Source organism: Hyperolius riggenbachi, chromosome 7 (genome assembly GCF_040937935.1).
Source record: "Hyperolius riggenbachi isolate aHypRig1 chromosome 7, aHypRig1.pri, whole genome shotgun sequence".
Lineage (NCBI taxonomy): Eukaryota > Metazoa > Chordata > Amphibia > Anura > Hyperoliidae > Hyperolius > Hyperolius riggenbachi.
In genome coordinates this window covers 268,401,247-268,419,471 of record NC_090652.1, presented here as the reverse complement: position 1 = coordinate 268,419,471, position 18,225 = coordinate 268,401,247, and the positions used below count along the sequence as shown (strand labels likewise).

At 41.7% G+C, this 18,225-nt stretch overlaps 1 protein-coding gene across 1 annotated transcript in view; it reads left to right on the top strand.

Moving 5' to 3' along the window:
- Window positions 1-18,225, top strand: part of DPP4 (dipeptidyl peptidase 4) — a 128,878-nt gene that overhangs the window by 52,225 nt on the left and 58,428 nt on the right. The window contains exons 3-10 of the mRNA XM_068247061.1: window positions 907-1,005; window positions 3,452-3,546; window positions 4,922-4,996; window positions 6,257-6,309; window positions 8,193-8,265; window positions 9,497-9,617; window positions 10,555-10,715; window positions 14,595-14,698. Coding sequence (XP_068103162.1) covers window positions 907-1,005; window positions 3,452-3,546; window positions 4,922-4,996; window positions 6,257-6,309; window positions 8,193-8,265; window positions 9,497-9,617; window positions 10,555-10,715; window positions 14,595-14,698 — 781 coding nt within the window. The remainder of the gene's footprint in view (window positions 1-906; window positions 1,006-3,451; window positions 3,547-4,921; window positions 4,997-6,256; window positions 6,310-8,192; window positions 8,266-9,496; window positions 9,618-10,554; window positions 10,716-14,594; window positions 14,699-18,225) is intronic.

Sequence of the window (18,225 nt, the reverse complement as noted above, 5' to 3'; positions counted from 1 at the left end):
ACTATAGGGCTACCAAAATGTCAAAGCCTACACTTTTATAATCTTTAAATAATCCTTGCGCACCTGTTTGCCTTTCTCCTTGCATATCTTGCACAACACAACTACCTAAATAGAACTTTAGTCCTAATTACAGGACAGGCAGGGTACTAATTACAGACGTAGAATAATATGTGGTAGGGAGATTCTGGACAGGCAGAATTAGTAGAGACTGATGACAATTGTGATGTGTCAATAATGTCTGAAGGGAGAGAACACACACTTATTTTATAACCGCCCACCTAGGGATAAACTTTAACATAATAGCTGAATAAGTGAAAGAGACAGGTTTGCCTCCAACACGCTCCTATTATAACTGAGGATCACACCTCTGAAAAAGAACCAAACTATGCATTTTTATAACTGATTTTATTCAATTTGATAGCATAGCTCCCAACTGTCCCTCTGTGGGAACCCAATCCCTCTGTCCCTCTTTCTTCCTTCTTTCAGGGCTGATGTACAGATGCAGATCTTTGTAAATTATATGTATTTTTGTACTGAAAAATGTGTGACTGTAAACTTTATTTCCATCCTTTAAATTGTTAGTTTAAAATGTTAATATAAAGGATAATGAACCAGGATAAAAACGACATGTGTGGTTTGAATTATAAAACATTTTTGTTATGAAATCTTTATGGGATGCATGACAAGGGGTGTGGTAGGGGCGTGATTAGGGGTGTGGAAGGGTTATGTGTCCCTCTTTGTTATCTATAAGAATGGTGTATACCATTGTCTGAGTTATGTACTCGGTGTGTGTTTCTTACTTTGTACACCGCCACGGAATATATTGGCGCTTTATAAATTAATAACTTACATTTTATATTCATTACATCTTTAAAACTGAAGCCTTCATTGTTTTTCATTGTCCAGATGATAAAGAAGACACAGATCCTCGCAGGACCTACACATTGGATGACTATTTTGGAGATCAGCTGCGAACAAGATCATACGGGCTGCGGTGGCTCACAGGTACTGGTTGTTGCTGACTCGTACTTCACATGATCAGCCCACTGAAATATGATGGATCTTGACTGGCAGGGTCACTTGTTGAACTTCAGCAGTGTCCACTCCAGTCCCCACCACAGTTCTTATAGTTACCAACCTTGTGCCCTTAAGAGACCTGAGAACTCAACAGAGATCACATAACTTCCAACCGTCCCTCTTTGAGAGCAAAATCCCTTCTTACATAGGGGTAGCAATCACCCCTGCGACTCCTGCCATTGCAAGGGGGCCCAGAGGCTTTGGGGGCCCCTCCACCTCTCCCTCCCCAACATCAAGTGCTGCCAATTACCAAAGAAACATCCCCATTCATTCAGGTCTGGTGTAAAGACCCTTATAATGCATGCATTTAATGTATCTCCTAAAAGGATCTTTTATATTGTATGAAACTCTAGTTCCAGCCTCCGAATTTAATCTATTTCTTGTCTCCAAGTGTTCGTAAGGTTTTAGCATTGGGGCCACCATGTCCCTGAAATGTCTCTGAAACATTTTATGCATAACTGGATTCATGGTGAGGACATGGCTCTAGATGGGAGGGGCAGACATGTCTTTTGCCCAAAATGTATGTAAAGATCTTCAGATTAGGCTTACATGGAGGGACCTTTGAAATGACCCAGGTGCTAAATACAGTAGTGTTCCAGGGCAGTATATCCATGATTAGGTTTGACTTTACTACCTGGGAAATCGTACTATGGGCTTGATTCACTAAGACAAATAGCATGCCTTATCAGAACGCTACGAACGCTACGAAGGGGCTCAGGGCAGGATGAGTGGAGCTCTACTGATTGTCAATTAGCAGGCATAAGTTCGCCATGCTACTCGGATAAGGCGTGTTAACTTTGATAAGGCATGCTATTTGTCTTAGTGAATCAAGCCCTATATGTGCTAGACTCTGTCTGAACAATTATTTTAGCTTTAGACTTTGAAATGAAAGTGTATGGACTGTGTACAAGGTTTTATTGTAACTCCGATCCCCCACCACCCATACAAATTAAGTAGTCCACATTTACTTAAAGTAGACCTTAACTCTTGCACAGGACGGAAGAAAGTCGCGACATGTCTGCGCTTAGAGGTAACGCACTGTAAGCAGTGAGTTACCACATCGCAAAATTTTCAACGCAACGATAACGTCACACTGTGAACGGCCCATATCATTGCAGTGCGGTAAGCTGCATTAGAAGACTTTATAACGCAGGTCCACAACGTGTCACTGTGAATACGACCTAAAGGTTGTTATGCTGTTGCTTATCTTTTAGAGCAGAGAGGAAGTTCTGAGTTCAGGTCTGCTTTAAATACCATCCAAGTAACTTTTTGCATATTCCAAATTACGAGTTGTTTTTACTATGGTAGTGATAAAGAAATTGATATAAAGAGACCTTAACAAATACCAATACACCTGTGTTCTTTATTACTACCCCAAGCCTGGTGGGGTAGTGTCCTAGTGGGTAGTACTTTTTGTACTTCCCACTTTGTGGACATTCCAGGGTGGGTGACAGGAGGTAAAGTCAGCTTAGGCTTCTACCCTCAGCCCAAGGGTGTATGTAAGCAGAAGCGCATTTTGAGGGAGGGGCAAGGTTTTGTGACCTGTTCTTTCTAAAGCTATGCACTGGTGTCAGAGTATACCACGGCAAAGGGGATGTCTGCAGCATTTTTCAGATGGATATTGCAGAATATAATTAATCAGTTATACTTGTAATAAAAGGCCACTTTAAGGCAGCATTTATTTCATTTGTGTCCTTGGCTTAAAGCAGCAGGGAGAGCCCTACTATCCCAGGCAAAATTAAATACATATATAAGTAGTTAACTACTTGTTCTACTTACATAACAGATGTATTGTACTGTCCACATTTTGATTTCAGTAAATTTTCTATAGTAAATAAAGAGAATTCTGTTCATGGCATTTGCCATCTTGGTTCCCTCTGACTGAAGCCAATACTAATGTGATTTCTTCCCTTACTTTTTTTGTTCTTCTAGAAACTGCACTGTCATAGCTAGCTTGCTTTGTAAACACACGTGAGCACAGAATAGATCAGATTTCAGCAGCTCACTGAATTGCCCTCAACCAATCAGTGAGGCCCAGAAATGCGGGAGGGGTGATGACAAGCTTCCTTCTCGTTGGCAATGGCAAGAATAGAGCCATGCTGACTGAGATAAAATTTTTTACAGCAGAAACCTTTCTGAATAGATTGGAGTGCTTGCAATGCAGTGTAAGGTTGCAGGCTGCATATTAAACATAGAGCAGTGGGTAAATGGAATTTGATTTTGAGGCTGATAATTCCTCTTTAAAGCAGACGAGATGTGTGGTGAAGACCTGAGGGAGGGAGCCTAGCTCTAAAATATTATATGTGTTTTTAGATCAACAAAGGTAAAGCTATGGGAATCTATAGACCAGTTAAGTCCTTTTTTTCTTTTCCAGATAAGGACTATCTGCACCGGACAAGAGAGAACAACGTGCTCATCTTTGATGTGGATGCAGCAACCTCAAGACAGATTATTACCAACTCCACCATAGTATGCAACCTTTCTCCACCCCCTCCTCCCCTCCAACAGAGTATTAAAGGGAATGCATGATTAAAATTCATCCTAAGATCTATAGCTAAGTATACCATCAAACCTAGCTCACTTCTAATTTTAAGAACTAAACTTAAAGCGGATCCTAGATGAAAAACAACTATAACAAGTAAATGGAGCAAATCTAGCTGCAAACCGTTTTAATAGAAAATTATTATTTCTTCCTGTGATACAATGACAGCAGCCATGTTGCTTGTAAACATTACACAGAGGCAGGCTTATCCGTATCTTGAGCAAAAAAACCTAATCTCCCTTCCTCCTCCCTCCTCCCCTCTGCCTCTGAAATCAATGGCTAGTAACACCACCTCCTTCTCCTGCCCAGACTGAGCTCCCATGAGCCCTTGCTACTGCCAAGGCTCTCTGAAAACCTGTGGGTGTGGTTTATTTCGTTTATAGGGAATTAGAGTATTAAAACAAAAACAAAGTATTTGGCTTGAGGAATGCCCTATAAACAATAGGAAATGAACACAATTATGCAATGAGTAAAAGTTCACCTCGGACCCACTTTAAGGCAAAACTACAGATCATGGATTCTCCCAGTGAAATTATAATATGGTTCCCATTCTCGTTTTACTGGACTCCCTAACCCCTCCCACTTATGAATGTGATGCCTGGTGGGGAGAAAAGCCCAACCCCTGTGTCATCTTCAAGGCCTATCTCCTGAGCTCCCCCAGTAGCTGCCTATCCTTCTCACAATCCCCACATTGCAGAGAAGCATAGTGTTGGTGTTGGCTTCTTATCTCCTTCAGGGTCAGGTCCAATGTATTGTTCTCTCATGCAGCTGCCTTTGCTTCTGCATTTTTTATGAGGTCACACAACCCACAGGAAGACTCAAGACCAGGAGGTAGAGAATAGGTGGCAGCAGCTAAGGATGGATTAGAACTGGTGCTACAATATATTTCAAGCCAGCAACACTGCAGTGTTTCTCTGAAAAGTAGGGAAGAAGGATAAAAGGCCAGCTGTCTTATGTGTAAGCCCTAGCAAGGGAAGGATGGAATAAATCTGACCCCTGTTGGCTGTGGATGCTTCCCCCTGGTAGATACACCACTGCTACTGACCACAACCCTTGGGGCGTGTTCACACTGCAATTGGTGTACACCACTCTGGACCCCCTCTTCCCTTCTGCTGCCTTAAATTTCCCCCCTTGAAACTATTTGTTTGTAAACCAGAAGTGACATCACCAGGAGGTGTTTTTCTATGTTTTCGTTTTTGTCTTTTTTTTTCAATGTGACGAGACAGATATCGGTTCGGGATTGTAAATTTTAGTTAAATTACTTTGTGCCATTAAAGTTGTTCTTTGTTCTTCTCTTCTCAGAATAACAATAATGCATCCTATTATGATTTGTCTGCGACTCAGAATTATGCACTGTTGCAGTACAGCTATGAAAAGGTAAACCAGCAGCAATTTACAATATTAGTTTTCTATCAGGGGTTAACCGATGTAATAAATTAACACGTAACTGAAATGTGTGAAGTGGTAGATCATGAAGACACAAACGGACACCTTTAGGCACTTACTATGGTTTTTATTTTATTTGTGAAAGGTGCCTAAAGGTGTCCGTTTGTGTCTTCATGATCTACCACTTCACACATTTCAGTTATGTGTTAATTTATTACATGGGACTGTAAGTCATCCTCGTGTATAAGTTCACTCCAATATTTGACCCTCCTTGAGCTGGATTTTTTTTTATTTGACTCAAGTATAAGTCTACCCAGCAAAGTTAGTGGCTGTACTTGGGGACCAGGAAGAATTAACAGCTGCACTTTGAGACCAGAGGAGGGGTTATTGGCTGTAATTAAGGGCCAGGAGGGGTTAATGACTGCAATATTTTATGCAGCACGGGGTTAATGACTGCATAAAATATTGCAGCCATGAACCCCTCCTGTCCCTTAATTACAGCCAATAACTCCTACAGGCCCCCTAATGCAGCAATTATTCAATCCCCCTTCCTGCAGCCCAGTATTTCCCCCTGTCCCTTTCCTTGTTAACTGTTGTGGCCAGGACTTTCAGACCTGTGCTTTTCTTGCAATTTCCTTTGTGAAGAGTGTCACTTACCACAGGGTAAATAGCTGCAAATGAGAATGTCAGTAATGGTAAATACATTAGTGTGCTTAGGGCTCTTTCACATCTGAGGCCGTTTTTGTGATTTTAACATAAAGTCAAAACTTTGCGTTAAGGTAAAATGAAAGTCCATAGACTTTCATTTTACCTTTCACATCTGACGCTGCGTTTTGGCCCATTGCGGCTCGATGTACCCGGACCATTTTAATCGTCAGGAGGCGACATTTTTCCGCTGGGTTAATTAATAACTACCGCCGCTGATTGCGTCGTACCGCTACATCACTATTTTAGTCACAAGTCATGCTGATTGGATAACGGCTAAAGAATAAGATTGCCTCGTTTGTCATAATTTGAAGTTCTAACTGGGGAAAGCTTGAAGCAGAGGCATTAGCATATGTTCTGAATGCATGACCTCCAGTTTGGCAGTGCTACACTGCATCATTTTGGAGGCTGTGGGACCCCTAATTAGTATTATTCTAAGCTATATCCATTCAGTTTAGTGTGTGTGTGTGTGTGTGTGTGTACGTGTGTGTACGTGTGTGTGTGTGTACCAGTGCAGTGACCATTTTCCCCTCCTTCTTTTTTTAGTTATGGAGATACTCGAACACTGCTTCTTATAGAATTCTAAATGTTCAGACTGGGTAAGATCTTTAATTCCATGAGTAATAATTGTACAATGAAAATGTATTAGTAGATCAATGTATTAGATGGGCAATTGAAGAGCATTCATATACAGGCAAGTTTCAAAGACCCAAAGCATAAGCAACCTGTGCTTATAGATATATCGCATTTCATGTTGGTTGTAGGTGAAATCAATGCCAGAATGGCCTATCCTTTGAAACTGTGCTCAAGCAATTAATTCTCCAGTAATGCTGAGCAGGGCTAACCTTACTGTGCTTTCCTTGCTGGCTATCTCTCTTACCCCTCCTCTGGCTGCTCATGCCCTCTTCCATCTGGTTTGTCTTGTGCCCCCACCATGTTTAATGTTTCAATCACATGCTGCACATCTTCTGTTCCAGTACCTCTGTCCTCCATGGCTTGAAAGTGAATTCATAGGAGGAGTGGGTGGGAGAAGCATGAATACACATAACGGGAGTTGGGGGGTTATTCAGGGATGAACAGCCTCTTTCATGGCAGTGAAGAGATGTGGACGTGGTCTTAAAGAGACCATGTAGTGATTCTCGCAAATTATTGTTCTATTCTGGAGCAAAAGGCTCCACTTTTTTTTTTTTTTTTTTTTTACCTTGACTAATCCTAAATCCAACATCTCCATATCTTATGCCAAAGTAGTAGTAAGTAGGCTTTTTGATCTTTCAGCCTCTTACACACTTCTAGGAGTTCTGGTTCACCATGATCTTGCTGGGCAATTTGTAATTTCTTATCCCATAACACTAAACCTCCTGCACTGTTGCCCAATCTAAACCAAATATCCCTACCAGGAAGGGAACAGTTGAGGAAGGGAACAGTTTGTTAATTATTCCCTCTAATTATATCCAATATAGAGGTGATCAAGTCATTACCATCACAGCAGCAATGAAGAGCTATAACAGTGGTTGAAAGAGCACGTGAGTAAGGAGAGGGAGGAGGAGTGGGCCGCCACAGCCCCCAGGTCCCCCAGCGGTTGCAGGGGCTACTGGAATACCCCTGGGCAGCTCATATGGAACCGATACATCAGATTCTGCAGCTCTAGTCCGCAAAGTGAGCTGACCAGGGCCAGAGTTACCATAAGGCATTGTAGGCACGTGCCTACAGGTGCCTGATGATAGAAAGGCATCTCACTCTGCTCCTCAAGTGTCTTTCTCCCTCCTTTCCTATTCAACTTAATACTGAGGGTAGGTATCTCTGGCCATCTAATGCTAAGGGACACCTGTAGCTACCTATGAAGGGCAAGGTAAGTAAGGAAGAAGTAACAGCTGGGCCAGCCAGCACACTTGCGGTGCATTTTAGCGGGTGTTTGTAGGTTCATGGAGGGTGAAGTCTTGGGTGCCCGGACATCTGTGCCTATAGGCTCCTGGGATGTAAATCCGGGCCTGGAGCTGACACTATGCACTGGTGACCTCATCTAAATGAGGTATGTAGAACATGGCAAGGTAAAGCTTAGCTAAGCTTTGGTCTCAGCTTTCCACAGAGCTCTGTTTCCATATAAAGGCAGCTTGCAGGTTGTGTTAGCTGACTGGAATAATGGCTTCTTGACAACTGAAAGAAAGTGGCTTTTATAGACTTGTTTGGAGATGTTAGTTTTTATTTGATTGTTTTTATCCCTTGTTAGATACACACCTTTTATCTCTTTTTATGATAAAGTTTTCCATTAAAACTGACCAGAGTAATAGATAATTTCCTGTATCATAAAATCTTGCACAAGTAGCTGTAAAGTGTTGATTGCTGTGATTACATGCATAACACCCCATTAACTTTCAGAAATTATGGAATTTACGTCAGTTTCATAGATCGTCTAAACAACCTATTCTACCTTTAGCCAATCACGAAACCTTTGCTCACCACCCACAATGTGTTTATTTCCTAGGACGCTGGTTACTGCAAATGAGTTACCTACCAATATCCAGTATATTACATGGTCTCCTGTAGGTAATAAGCTGGTAAGTTCACCAAACAATGGGCTCAACTCAGAGCTTTATTTCTCTTCTCTTCTGAGCTGAGGGAAATCTTCCAGTCCCTGGCAGTCTATACGTTCCTTCTCTGTAGTTCTGCTGCCCTCAAAGGTGTCACTGCCCCCTCTGTAAGATCCCTGACCATAGCAGAGTATTTTGTACTTGGCTTGTTAACCATTTCACGGTTCCCAACTTAGATTTTAGAGTATGCGTCTGACTGGCATAGGTAGAGTAGGGACCATTTCTGAGTTTCATGCTCAGTCAATTCTGGTTCTTATAAAGGAACTTTAGCGAAAAGGGGAAAATCAATACAATGCCAAATGAGAAGCTAAAAAATAGAAGACCGATCAAGAAATGATTGAGATTTGCCATGCAATTTGTTCATGCTGTTTGAGCCACAATTAGCCCCCCTCACGTTCTCTTTACTACTGGCAGACATGAAAAGAACTAGACAGCAGTGCAACAACTGTCATTATCTATAACCACACTAACTAACATTATGATAGGCCTAAAGATCGTTTTTTTATTTTTATTTTTTATAGATCTACATATGTACTGAGTGCGTTACTGCTTGCTTGGCAGTTGGAAACAGCTGTTATTTCACACTATGCAACAAGTTTCACAGACCGGAAACTGTCAGGACCATGGTCATGACATCACACTATGGGGGGTGGGGTCACCACAATATCAGCCATACAAACCCCCCGATCTATTCAAGAAAAGGTAAAGATTTCTCAGGGAAAAGGGGGTATCAGCTTATGATCGGGATAAAGTTCAAACCTGGGTTAACGTTCCTCTTTAAGCTACGCAAACATGCTAGATTAAACTCTGCTAAAAATCCACCATGTGTAAAGGTGCCCCAAGGCCCCTAAAAATGTCATGATCATTCAAAGGTAGGATTTTCCAATATCCACCAACTCTGTTGATCTATCCCATGCCGGGTCTTGTCTTGCTATGGCATTTCCTCTTCTTGGTCAACCCAAAGTTTCTGCTGCTGCCTCAAACTTTCTCTCAAAAGACCATCTTTGTGTACAATCTTATTGATGAACTCTTGGATGCTACGGGTTGCAGCATGCTCAAGTGAGGCTATTTTTATGGGGGGGTCCTAATAAAGTTCTTGGTGAGTGTACAGAACTTGCCTACTTTTATTTAGTATAACGTGATAGTCCTGTAGCCATCCAGGAGCTATGTATGATCCTTGTACTTTTTACCACCCTAGGCATATGTATGGCAATACAACCTTTACATAAGGAATTCTCCAGAGGAGCCGAGTGTCCAAATCACCAGCAACGGAGAGGAAAACAAGATCCTAAATGCAATCCCAGACTGGGTGTATGAAGGTATCATTTTAAATTAAAGTATAAAAGTGTAAATTTAAGGTTGCACTCAGGCCAGTACAAAAGGATAAGAGGAGCCCCAGGACCAGATAGCCTCTCTACCCTCGTTAAAAAAAAAAATTCAAAATACACTGGTTCCCTCTTGGCTCTTGGCTTGCTTAAATTCTATTCCTAAATGCCCCACTAGCCGCCACTAGCCCCACAATTTTTAGCAGCTAAAATTCTGGTACTTTCCAAACTGGGGAAAAGAGCCCCATAATGCTAAGCACTACCGGTTCCGTTGTTCGTCTTAATTTTTAAATTATAAAATTCTCACCTCTATAACGGCTACTCATTTAAGATCTTTTCACATGGAAATTTTCATTTTGGCATGACTTAAAATTTTCACAAAAAATTTGGAACTTTTGCAAAATATTAATTCTCTAAAAATGTTTTTTTCATGCCTATTGGCTTGAATGCATTTGGTGAAAATTAGTTTTCTCATGCTCAAAATTTTCACGTATGTTCTCATTTTCATGACGTTTTTGCAAAATTTTTGGTGATACAAAACTATATTATCTGCTCATTCTAGTCATTGGCGGTTTCAGAGTTTGTAGTCCTGTTGCGAATACCTTTCATGTCATGTATCCCCGTTGATATTTCATGTATATAGCTGTCTGTTCCATCAACTTGTAAGCAAACCAGGTATAAGTCTGACGAAGGCTATACAGTCGAAAGCTTGCTTACTCTTATTCTTTTAAGTTAGCCAATAAATGGTTTCATCCTGATGGTAAACATCTTGCTTTATTGATGGCTAACACGGTACAATACTCTACTGCTACTCCTAATACCTTTTCATGTATCTCACACCCCACTGCTTGACTACAAGTATCTGGCAGCTAAAGACTACAACAGATAATTGATAGAATCCTAATAATGCCTTTTCTGTTTTTCTTTCCAGAGGAAATGTTTGGCACGAATTATGCTTTATGGTGGTCGCCGAATGCAAAACGCTTGACCTTTGTCGAATTTAATGATACTGAGGTGCCAATAATTGAATATTCTTTCTATGGGGAAGATTCACAGCAGTATCCACAGACTGTACATATTCCATATCCTAAGGTAATTGCTCGGAGCTGTTGTACCTGGATTATTTGCTCTAATTAGTCATTGCTAATAATCTGGTGTCCCACTGAGCTCATTACTGCCACCTGCAGGATAATAAAAAAATGTCCATCTGAACAAAAGAAAAAGTATAACATAAGCTCTCTTTTCCACCTAAAATCGCGATCCGCATCGCAAAAGAGCTGCAATGTGACCATGATTTTCTCCATTTAAAACGAGCACGTTTTTTAGCGGCGGTCTTTGGCGGGTATTGAAAAATTAATTATAGACCAATCGCTAACGGACGACAAAATGCAGCATGCAGAGTGTTTGTGATTTGCCAAAAAACAAATACGCCAGTGGAAAAGGTGCTATTGGGATCGGGGAACAGTGAGCGCTCTGATAATGGACTCTGAGCACAACTTATATAAGTATTATGCACAGGGCCAGCACTTCTATATAGGCAAAGGGGGCAATTGCCCCAGAGCCTGTGGGCGGGCCCCAAAGTGCCCCCTCCTCCCCTCCAGCTATGGTGACCCATGAGAGCGGAGATGCTGTGTGTTTACTCTGTATAAGAAAAGGAGGTGGTCCCCAAAAATGCTTCTTAGGGGATATATGATTGACTCCTAATAATATTGTGTGATTGGGGGGGGGGGGATGGGATCGGGCCTGGCAGCCAGCTTAGGAACCCTGGGGGTGATTTGGTTGGAAGGGGGGGTCTCAGGGGCCCGGGGGTGATTTGGTTGGAAGGGGAGTCTCAGGGGCCCTGGGGTGATTTGGTTGGAAGGGGAGTCTCAGGGGCCCTGGGGTGATTTGGTTGGAAGGGGAGTCTCAGGGGCCCTAGGGGTGATTTGGTTGGAAGGGGGGTCTCATGGGCCCTGGGGGTGATTTGGTTGGAAGGGGGGTCTCATGGGCCCTGGGGGTGATTTGGTTGGAAGGGGAGTCTCGGGCCCTGGGGGTGATTTGGTTGGAAGGGGGGTCTCAGGGGCCCTGGGGGTGATTTGGTTGGAAGGGGGTGGCATGGAGGCCCCCAAGTTACTTTTGCCCCAAGTCCACATTGTAGCTAGATCCGGCCCTGATTATGCATTGAAAAATCATAAATTAGTGATTCTGTATACATAGCTGTTGAGTTTTTAAAGGAATTGTAATAATATTGAATATATACAAGAAGCCTTTAATCAAATTTTTAGGGATTTTTAGAGTTAAACTGGTTATATAGATAGTATGTTTTAAAACCTATACAGTTCTATTTAACATAAGAAAATATAGCTTCACACCAGCCAGGAGCCAGGAAAGAATGGTCATACAGATGATGGCAAGCCAAGTTGCTGTGCCAGGGAATGTTGGCACACGCCTCCTCTATTACTTTTTGAAAGGGAGTGTTAATACATCAGGCATATGTTTAAGACATCTATACCGTGTGCTAAAAGGCAAATGGGCAAGACGTGTCACTACCCAGAATCCTCTGCAGCAGCAGAGGCACCATATGCTCTGTAATTTAGCAGCAAAACAGCCGGTGAATGAGCTTGTGGCAAGTAAATAGAGGTTTACTTAAGTGGCATGTTTTATTTTAAACCTTGAAGTCATTTTGGGTGGTGTATCTGCTTTAATATAATTTTATAATCTTGATGGAAAGTTTATTGTTGTTTAGTATTTTGTTTTATTATGTTTACTGCAAAAAAGGAATTTTTTTTTTTTTTTATTAGAAACGTCTGACATAAGATCAGTTAATGATCAGTTAATGTTTAAATATTTTTAAGCTCCAACACTGGTTTGATTACAGGTTAACCTTTATAGGAACCATGTTTTTAGACTGATAAATAAGCCTCATTGTTTTTCTTGGGTTTGATTTATATGTACTACATGTATGTAAAATGATTTATTTTTCTAGATATCAGAAGTAGTTTATTTTCAGTTGAGGTACAAAGTAAAGCCTCGTAGACATATATAAAAAAAACCTAAAAACTGGACTGAACCCCATTATGTGCAAGGTCTTAAAGAGACACTGAAGCAAAAAAAAATGATATAATGAATTGGTTGTGTAGTATGGATAAATACTAGAACATTAGTAGCAAAGAAAATATTCTCCTATTTTTATTTTCAGTTATATAGTGTTTTTTTTTTATATCATTGCATCATTTTCTAATATTTACATTTTACACACTACTCAAAATTCTAAATGATTTTACTATTGACCTGTCCTCTGTAAAGAAAAAGAAAATACAGTGACTGACAGTTGAGATAATAAGCTTCAGTAGACCGAGCTCTCTGCGACTTTGAAAGTGGTGGAGCTCAACGGCTCTTTTGCATAGATAACTGGAGTTTCTTAATATTAGACGTATGTCTCTGCTCCTAATGTTTTATTTCTTAGCTGTACTACACATACATATCATATCAATTATTTTTTTCTCTTCAGTGTCTCTAACGTAGAATCAAACACCGTTTAGTGATCTGATATGCCTGGACGCTAAACGGGGACTATATTTTTTTTCTCTACTTTCCCTGCTTGCTTGTGCTTCATCCCTTGTCCCTCCTCCCCTCTCCATTGAACAGGGGACTTATTTCACTACAGCAGTCAAAAATCTTTTCCTACATCTGTGTTGACGCTCCTATACACAGCTTATTTTTTTTTTTATCCCTGTCTAAGCTCCATGATTAGCTGATGGCAAATCGCTTTTAAAGTCTGAGCTGTTCTGTCAGCTGGTGTTTTAACTTCACCATGTGGTTACAAGTTTGTGGGTAGACCAATGGGCATAACTTTTTAATGTACATACATCAGAGTCTTATCTGGCACAGGCAGGGATTGCCTGATGCAGGATATGTGCTATTTCCAGTTGCTTGAGAGTTCAAGCAACCGTGGGCATCAACACCACACCAGCCAAATGCAGAGCACCAAAAAAATGATTTGCAAGAGCTTTGGGCACCAGTCCTTTTTCCTCTTCCATCCACTTTTCACGGCTCCCAATGCAGGTCAGGTGACCTATCGGGAGCCGGATGCAGCAGGCAGCTGTAGAAGTGAAGAGGACTAGCGCCTAGAGCTCCTTTTTGTTTCCGCCGCACAATGCGCTGCATAATGAGGGGTACATCCCCATGCCCACCCTGTTTACTGCCGGTTGGTTGAGACTGCCGGTAGATCGAGTCCTGGTTAAACAGGACACTCACACTACTGTAACTATGTACCATACTTACCATACCCATACAATATGCTTCATACATTACTGGTCTAAATACACTCATCACTGCGCCTCAGTTTAGTGTCACGCCTCCTCCTAAGGGCTCGTTTCCACTATCGCGAATCTGCATGCGTCCAACGCATGCAGATCCGCACATGTAATACAAGTGGATGGGCCTGTTTCCACTGTAGCGTTGTTGAGGTGCGTTTTTTTCAGCGTGAAAAAAACGCACAAAAGAGCCAACGATTTCGCCTGCGTCGGGAATCCGTGCGAATCGCCGCTAATGTATTTAATAGTAAAAACACATGCGTTTGTTACATGCGTTTTTACCCGCGATTTCGCGTGCGATTTCGCACCTTTTTCAATTTTATTTAGCCCTGGCAGTGTCATGGTTAATTTCGCATGGCACCCTGCCATGCGAAATCGCAGGCGAAATCGCGGGTAAAAACGCATGTGGAAACGCATCCGCATGCGTTTTTACAAGCGTCGGAATGCGGCCGAAATCGCGTCGCAACAGTGGAAACAAGCCCTAAGAGAAGTGATGCATACTTTTAAGATTTTAAACCGTAATAAAAAAACATTTTGAATGCCAGGTGCTGATCATTATAACACATCTGCCCCCATTGTAAAGGAAGGAAAATTGGAAAGTCTGTTTGTTTGTTTTTCCCCTCAAATGCTAAATGACCATTTCTGATTTATCCTTTTGCATTTTTTTTCCCTCAAGGCAGGAACTAAAAATCCCACCGTGAGACTGTTTTCGGTAGACACAGAAACCCTCTCACCTATAACTATTAAAGAAATTCTTGCTCCACAAGACCTAAAATCTGGGTAAGGTGTTGTTGTTCTTAGTTTTACCAAGGAAGAGATCAGTTTGACTACACAACTTTGTGCAAATTTTGCACCACAATTTTCATTTTGTAAATCAGAGACATACTGCAGGGCGTAGATACACTGCCATGATCGTGGCTAGTGGTTAAAGCCTTGCTCTGGGCAATAGTTAAATGGCGTATATAAAATAGAGGAGCAAGGAATTTTGTCTTCCTGAGATAGCCACTATAGAATATATGTAAATTTGCCGATATTCTATTATTAAGCTCTATGTAATTACGATCGTAAAATATCAGTCCCCACCGATGTGTGTGCCCCATCTATGTTCAACCTAAGTGTGGCTATGCGGCAGCTGTTCTTTTCATTTATAGCAGCTAATCGCCCAAAGTTTCCTGGCGCCTCTGGCAGCCAAATTTCCTGCTTCCATAAAACATACAACCTTCCTGATTTAAAAAGAGCCTGAGGTGGACTCATAAAATTAAATAAAAACTAGGCTACCTGATCCGGGGGGCTGAGCAGATCAGGTAGCCGCCAAAACCACTGTTTTCCGCTGATCCTGTGGGCCGCACTGGCACACTTTCACTTTCATGACCTCTGGGTCACGGTGCTGAAAGGAGAGATTGATTCCCTCTCCCAGCGTGCAGGGAGGCAGGGCGCAGCGGGGGCGTGACCAAGGATAGAGAGCCTGCAGGAACGTCCGTAGCAGGCATTTTGAACAGGGAATACCTCTCTCACGTTTACCCTCAAGATAGCAACAAATATTGTCGCTAATTTCAGAGGGTGATAGCACGGCGGCGGGAGGGCAGAGATTGGAGGTGTAAGGACACAGAGGCATGTCAGGAGGCAGAGAACATGCCTGTGTGTCCCATCTGCCCCCCCCCCCCCCACAAACCGCCTCGGGTTCTCTTTAAAGAATAGCCTTGTAGCATCATATACCTACCTCCCGAATAATGCAATTCTAATGTATTTGCTACTGCAAGAGGTCTGGGCAACCAACCCCTTGCTCCCCAATATTTGCAAATACATTATTTCCACAGCAGCCTGTATTCTATGTAAACTGTGTACCAGTCTCCGTATCACTGCATGAAAGCTTTACTCACATGACTACTGGTGTAGTAATGGGGGATGCAGATATCACCAGGGGCTTAAATGGTGCTGCCATCTGGTTGCTGGCTGCATTAACGTTTTATTGGTGCTATAGTGGTGACAAGTGATCACATCTCACTGCGGTTTCAGTAGTGGTAATCGTTAACAAACCATTCCTTTTCCCCTGCTTACCTCTCGCACAACCTGGCTGTCCTTGGAGAGGTGGCTTTGGTGGTCTGTATCATGTGATTATAATGCATACAGTGCTGGATGACCAGGGTAACATTTGAACTGGGACCCATGGCTCTGTAACTGGGCCATTGCACTTAGCATGTGTATGGCGGTACCTGCTCCTCCCCAATGTGTTGCAGAGTAAGTTTGATTGCTGGAACATTCTGGCCGAGGGCCTAATTATTCTACTGACCCCTCTTCCTCTGTCGCGTGCTGCGCGTCGTCCCTCCTCTCTCCATAGCAATAGCGTCGCTAGTGTCTACCAAAAGATCAAAAAAGATCAGTATGACATCTAGGATAGAGGCATTTTAAAAGGAAATAATATATGATGTTACATGCTTAAGCTTTCCTTTTGAAAAAGTAATAGTTTAGAGTACAAATGTAACAGTCATGTGAACATGAGGATATTCCTCTGATTTTTGTAAGATTATTGATGGGTTGCACTTGCATGACAAAGAAATTGGACCAGTTATTCCCAAATCTCAATGAAACCTGCTCGGGGAAACACGCTCCAGACCTGCTATTGTAAACAGAGTTCACAAGTAATTTTAAATGACTACAGACAACATACAGTAGAAGACTGTTCCACTGCTCCCTCTACTGGCAGGAAAAATAATCTACAAATCTATTTCTGTATTCTTTTCCGACATGTGGGTGCATGAGGCCTAGTAAAACAATTTGAGCCAGACACAACCTTGTTTTTTATTCTTTATCTATCAATCCATCTATTATCCACATATATATTGTACATATGTACTTTGAAAGCATTTGAACTCCCTTGCCTTTGTCGTTGCAATGTCACTTGTTTCAATTAATTTTTGTCCCTAGTCATTAACTACAGTCCTCAAACAAGTGTGAACAAAATGTTAAAGGTTTTTTTGTTGTTGTTTTTTTTTTAAATAATTAAAATCAAATGAAAACACAATTACACCAGTATCCGGATCCTTCAACCACTACGCATAGCTGCTAGCTTTCCTTTTTCATACCTCCCAACCTTTTTAGATGAGAGGGACACTTTTTAAGATACACCTCTGACCCACCTCTGACCCCACCACACCCCTTGTCATGCATATCACAAAGAATTCATAAGCAAAAGATGTAGTTTTATCAGTCAATCCACACTGGTTCTTTCTAGCATCAGTAGTTTCCTTCATTTAACCCAGAGTTCCCCAACCCTGTCCTCAAGGCCCACCAACAGTTCATGTTTTGCAGAAAACCACAAACCTGCACAGGTGGGGTAATTCGTGTCTCGGCAGAGCTGATTAACTACCTCTGTGGAATTCCACAAAACCTGCACTGTTAATGGGCCTTGAGGACAGGGTTGGGGAACACTGAATTTTAATCGATTGAAAATAAGAACTATATTCATTTAAAGTATGAAAATAAAGTTTAAAGTCAGCTAAACACATTTTTAGTAGAAATACATATTTATATAGATCTATACATCAGTCCTGAAAGAGGGACAAAAGAGGAAGAAAGGACAGAGGGATTTGGTTCCCAAAGAGGGACTGTCCCTCCTAAAGAGGGACAGTTGGGAGCTATGCTTTTTTTCAGAGGCACAGTCCCTCTTTGGGAACTAAATCCTTCTGTCACTTTCTTCCTCATTTGTCCCTTTTTCAGGACTGATGTACACATTTATGTAAATATATGTATTCTTCTCCCCATATGTAAATATATGTATTCTTCTCTGCGGCACGCAAAGCACGTCGCAGGAAAAAATTGGCCGTGGCCATGACCAGATGAGGGCGGAGCTAACTGTAATTTAAAGTGAACCCGAGGTGAGAGTGATATGAAGGCTGCCATATTTATTTCCTTTTAAACAATACTAGTTGCCTGGCAGCCCTGCTGATCTATTTGGCTGCAGTAGTGAACTGAATTACACCAGAAATAAGCATGCAGCTAATCTTGTCAGTTCTGACAATATTGTCAGAAGCCCTTGACCTGCTGCATGCTTGTTCAGGGTCTATAGTTGAAAGAATTAGTGGCAGAGGGTCAGCACGGCAGCCAGGCAACTGATATTGCTTAAAAGGAGATAAATATGTCAGCCTCAATAATATTATTCTTACCTCGGGTTCCCTTTTAAAAGTGCAACGCAAAGACAGTGGGCCCAAGTTTTGGTGACCCTTTCCCCAGAAAATTCACATAATTGTGCAGGTTTTCTCAAGAAAATACATGTAATGTGAGCAGATTTGCCCAGAAAATAAGTTAAA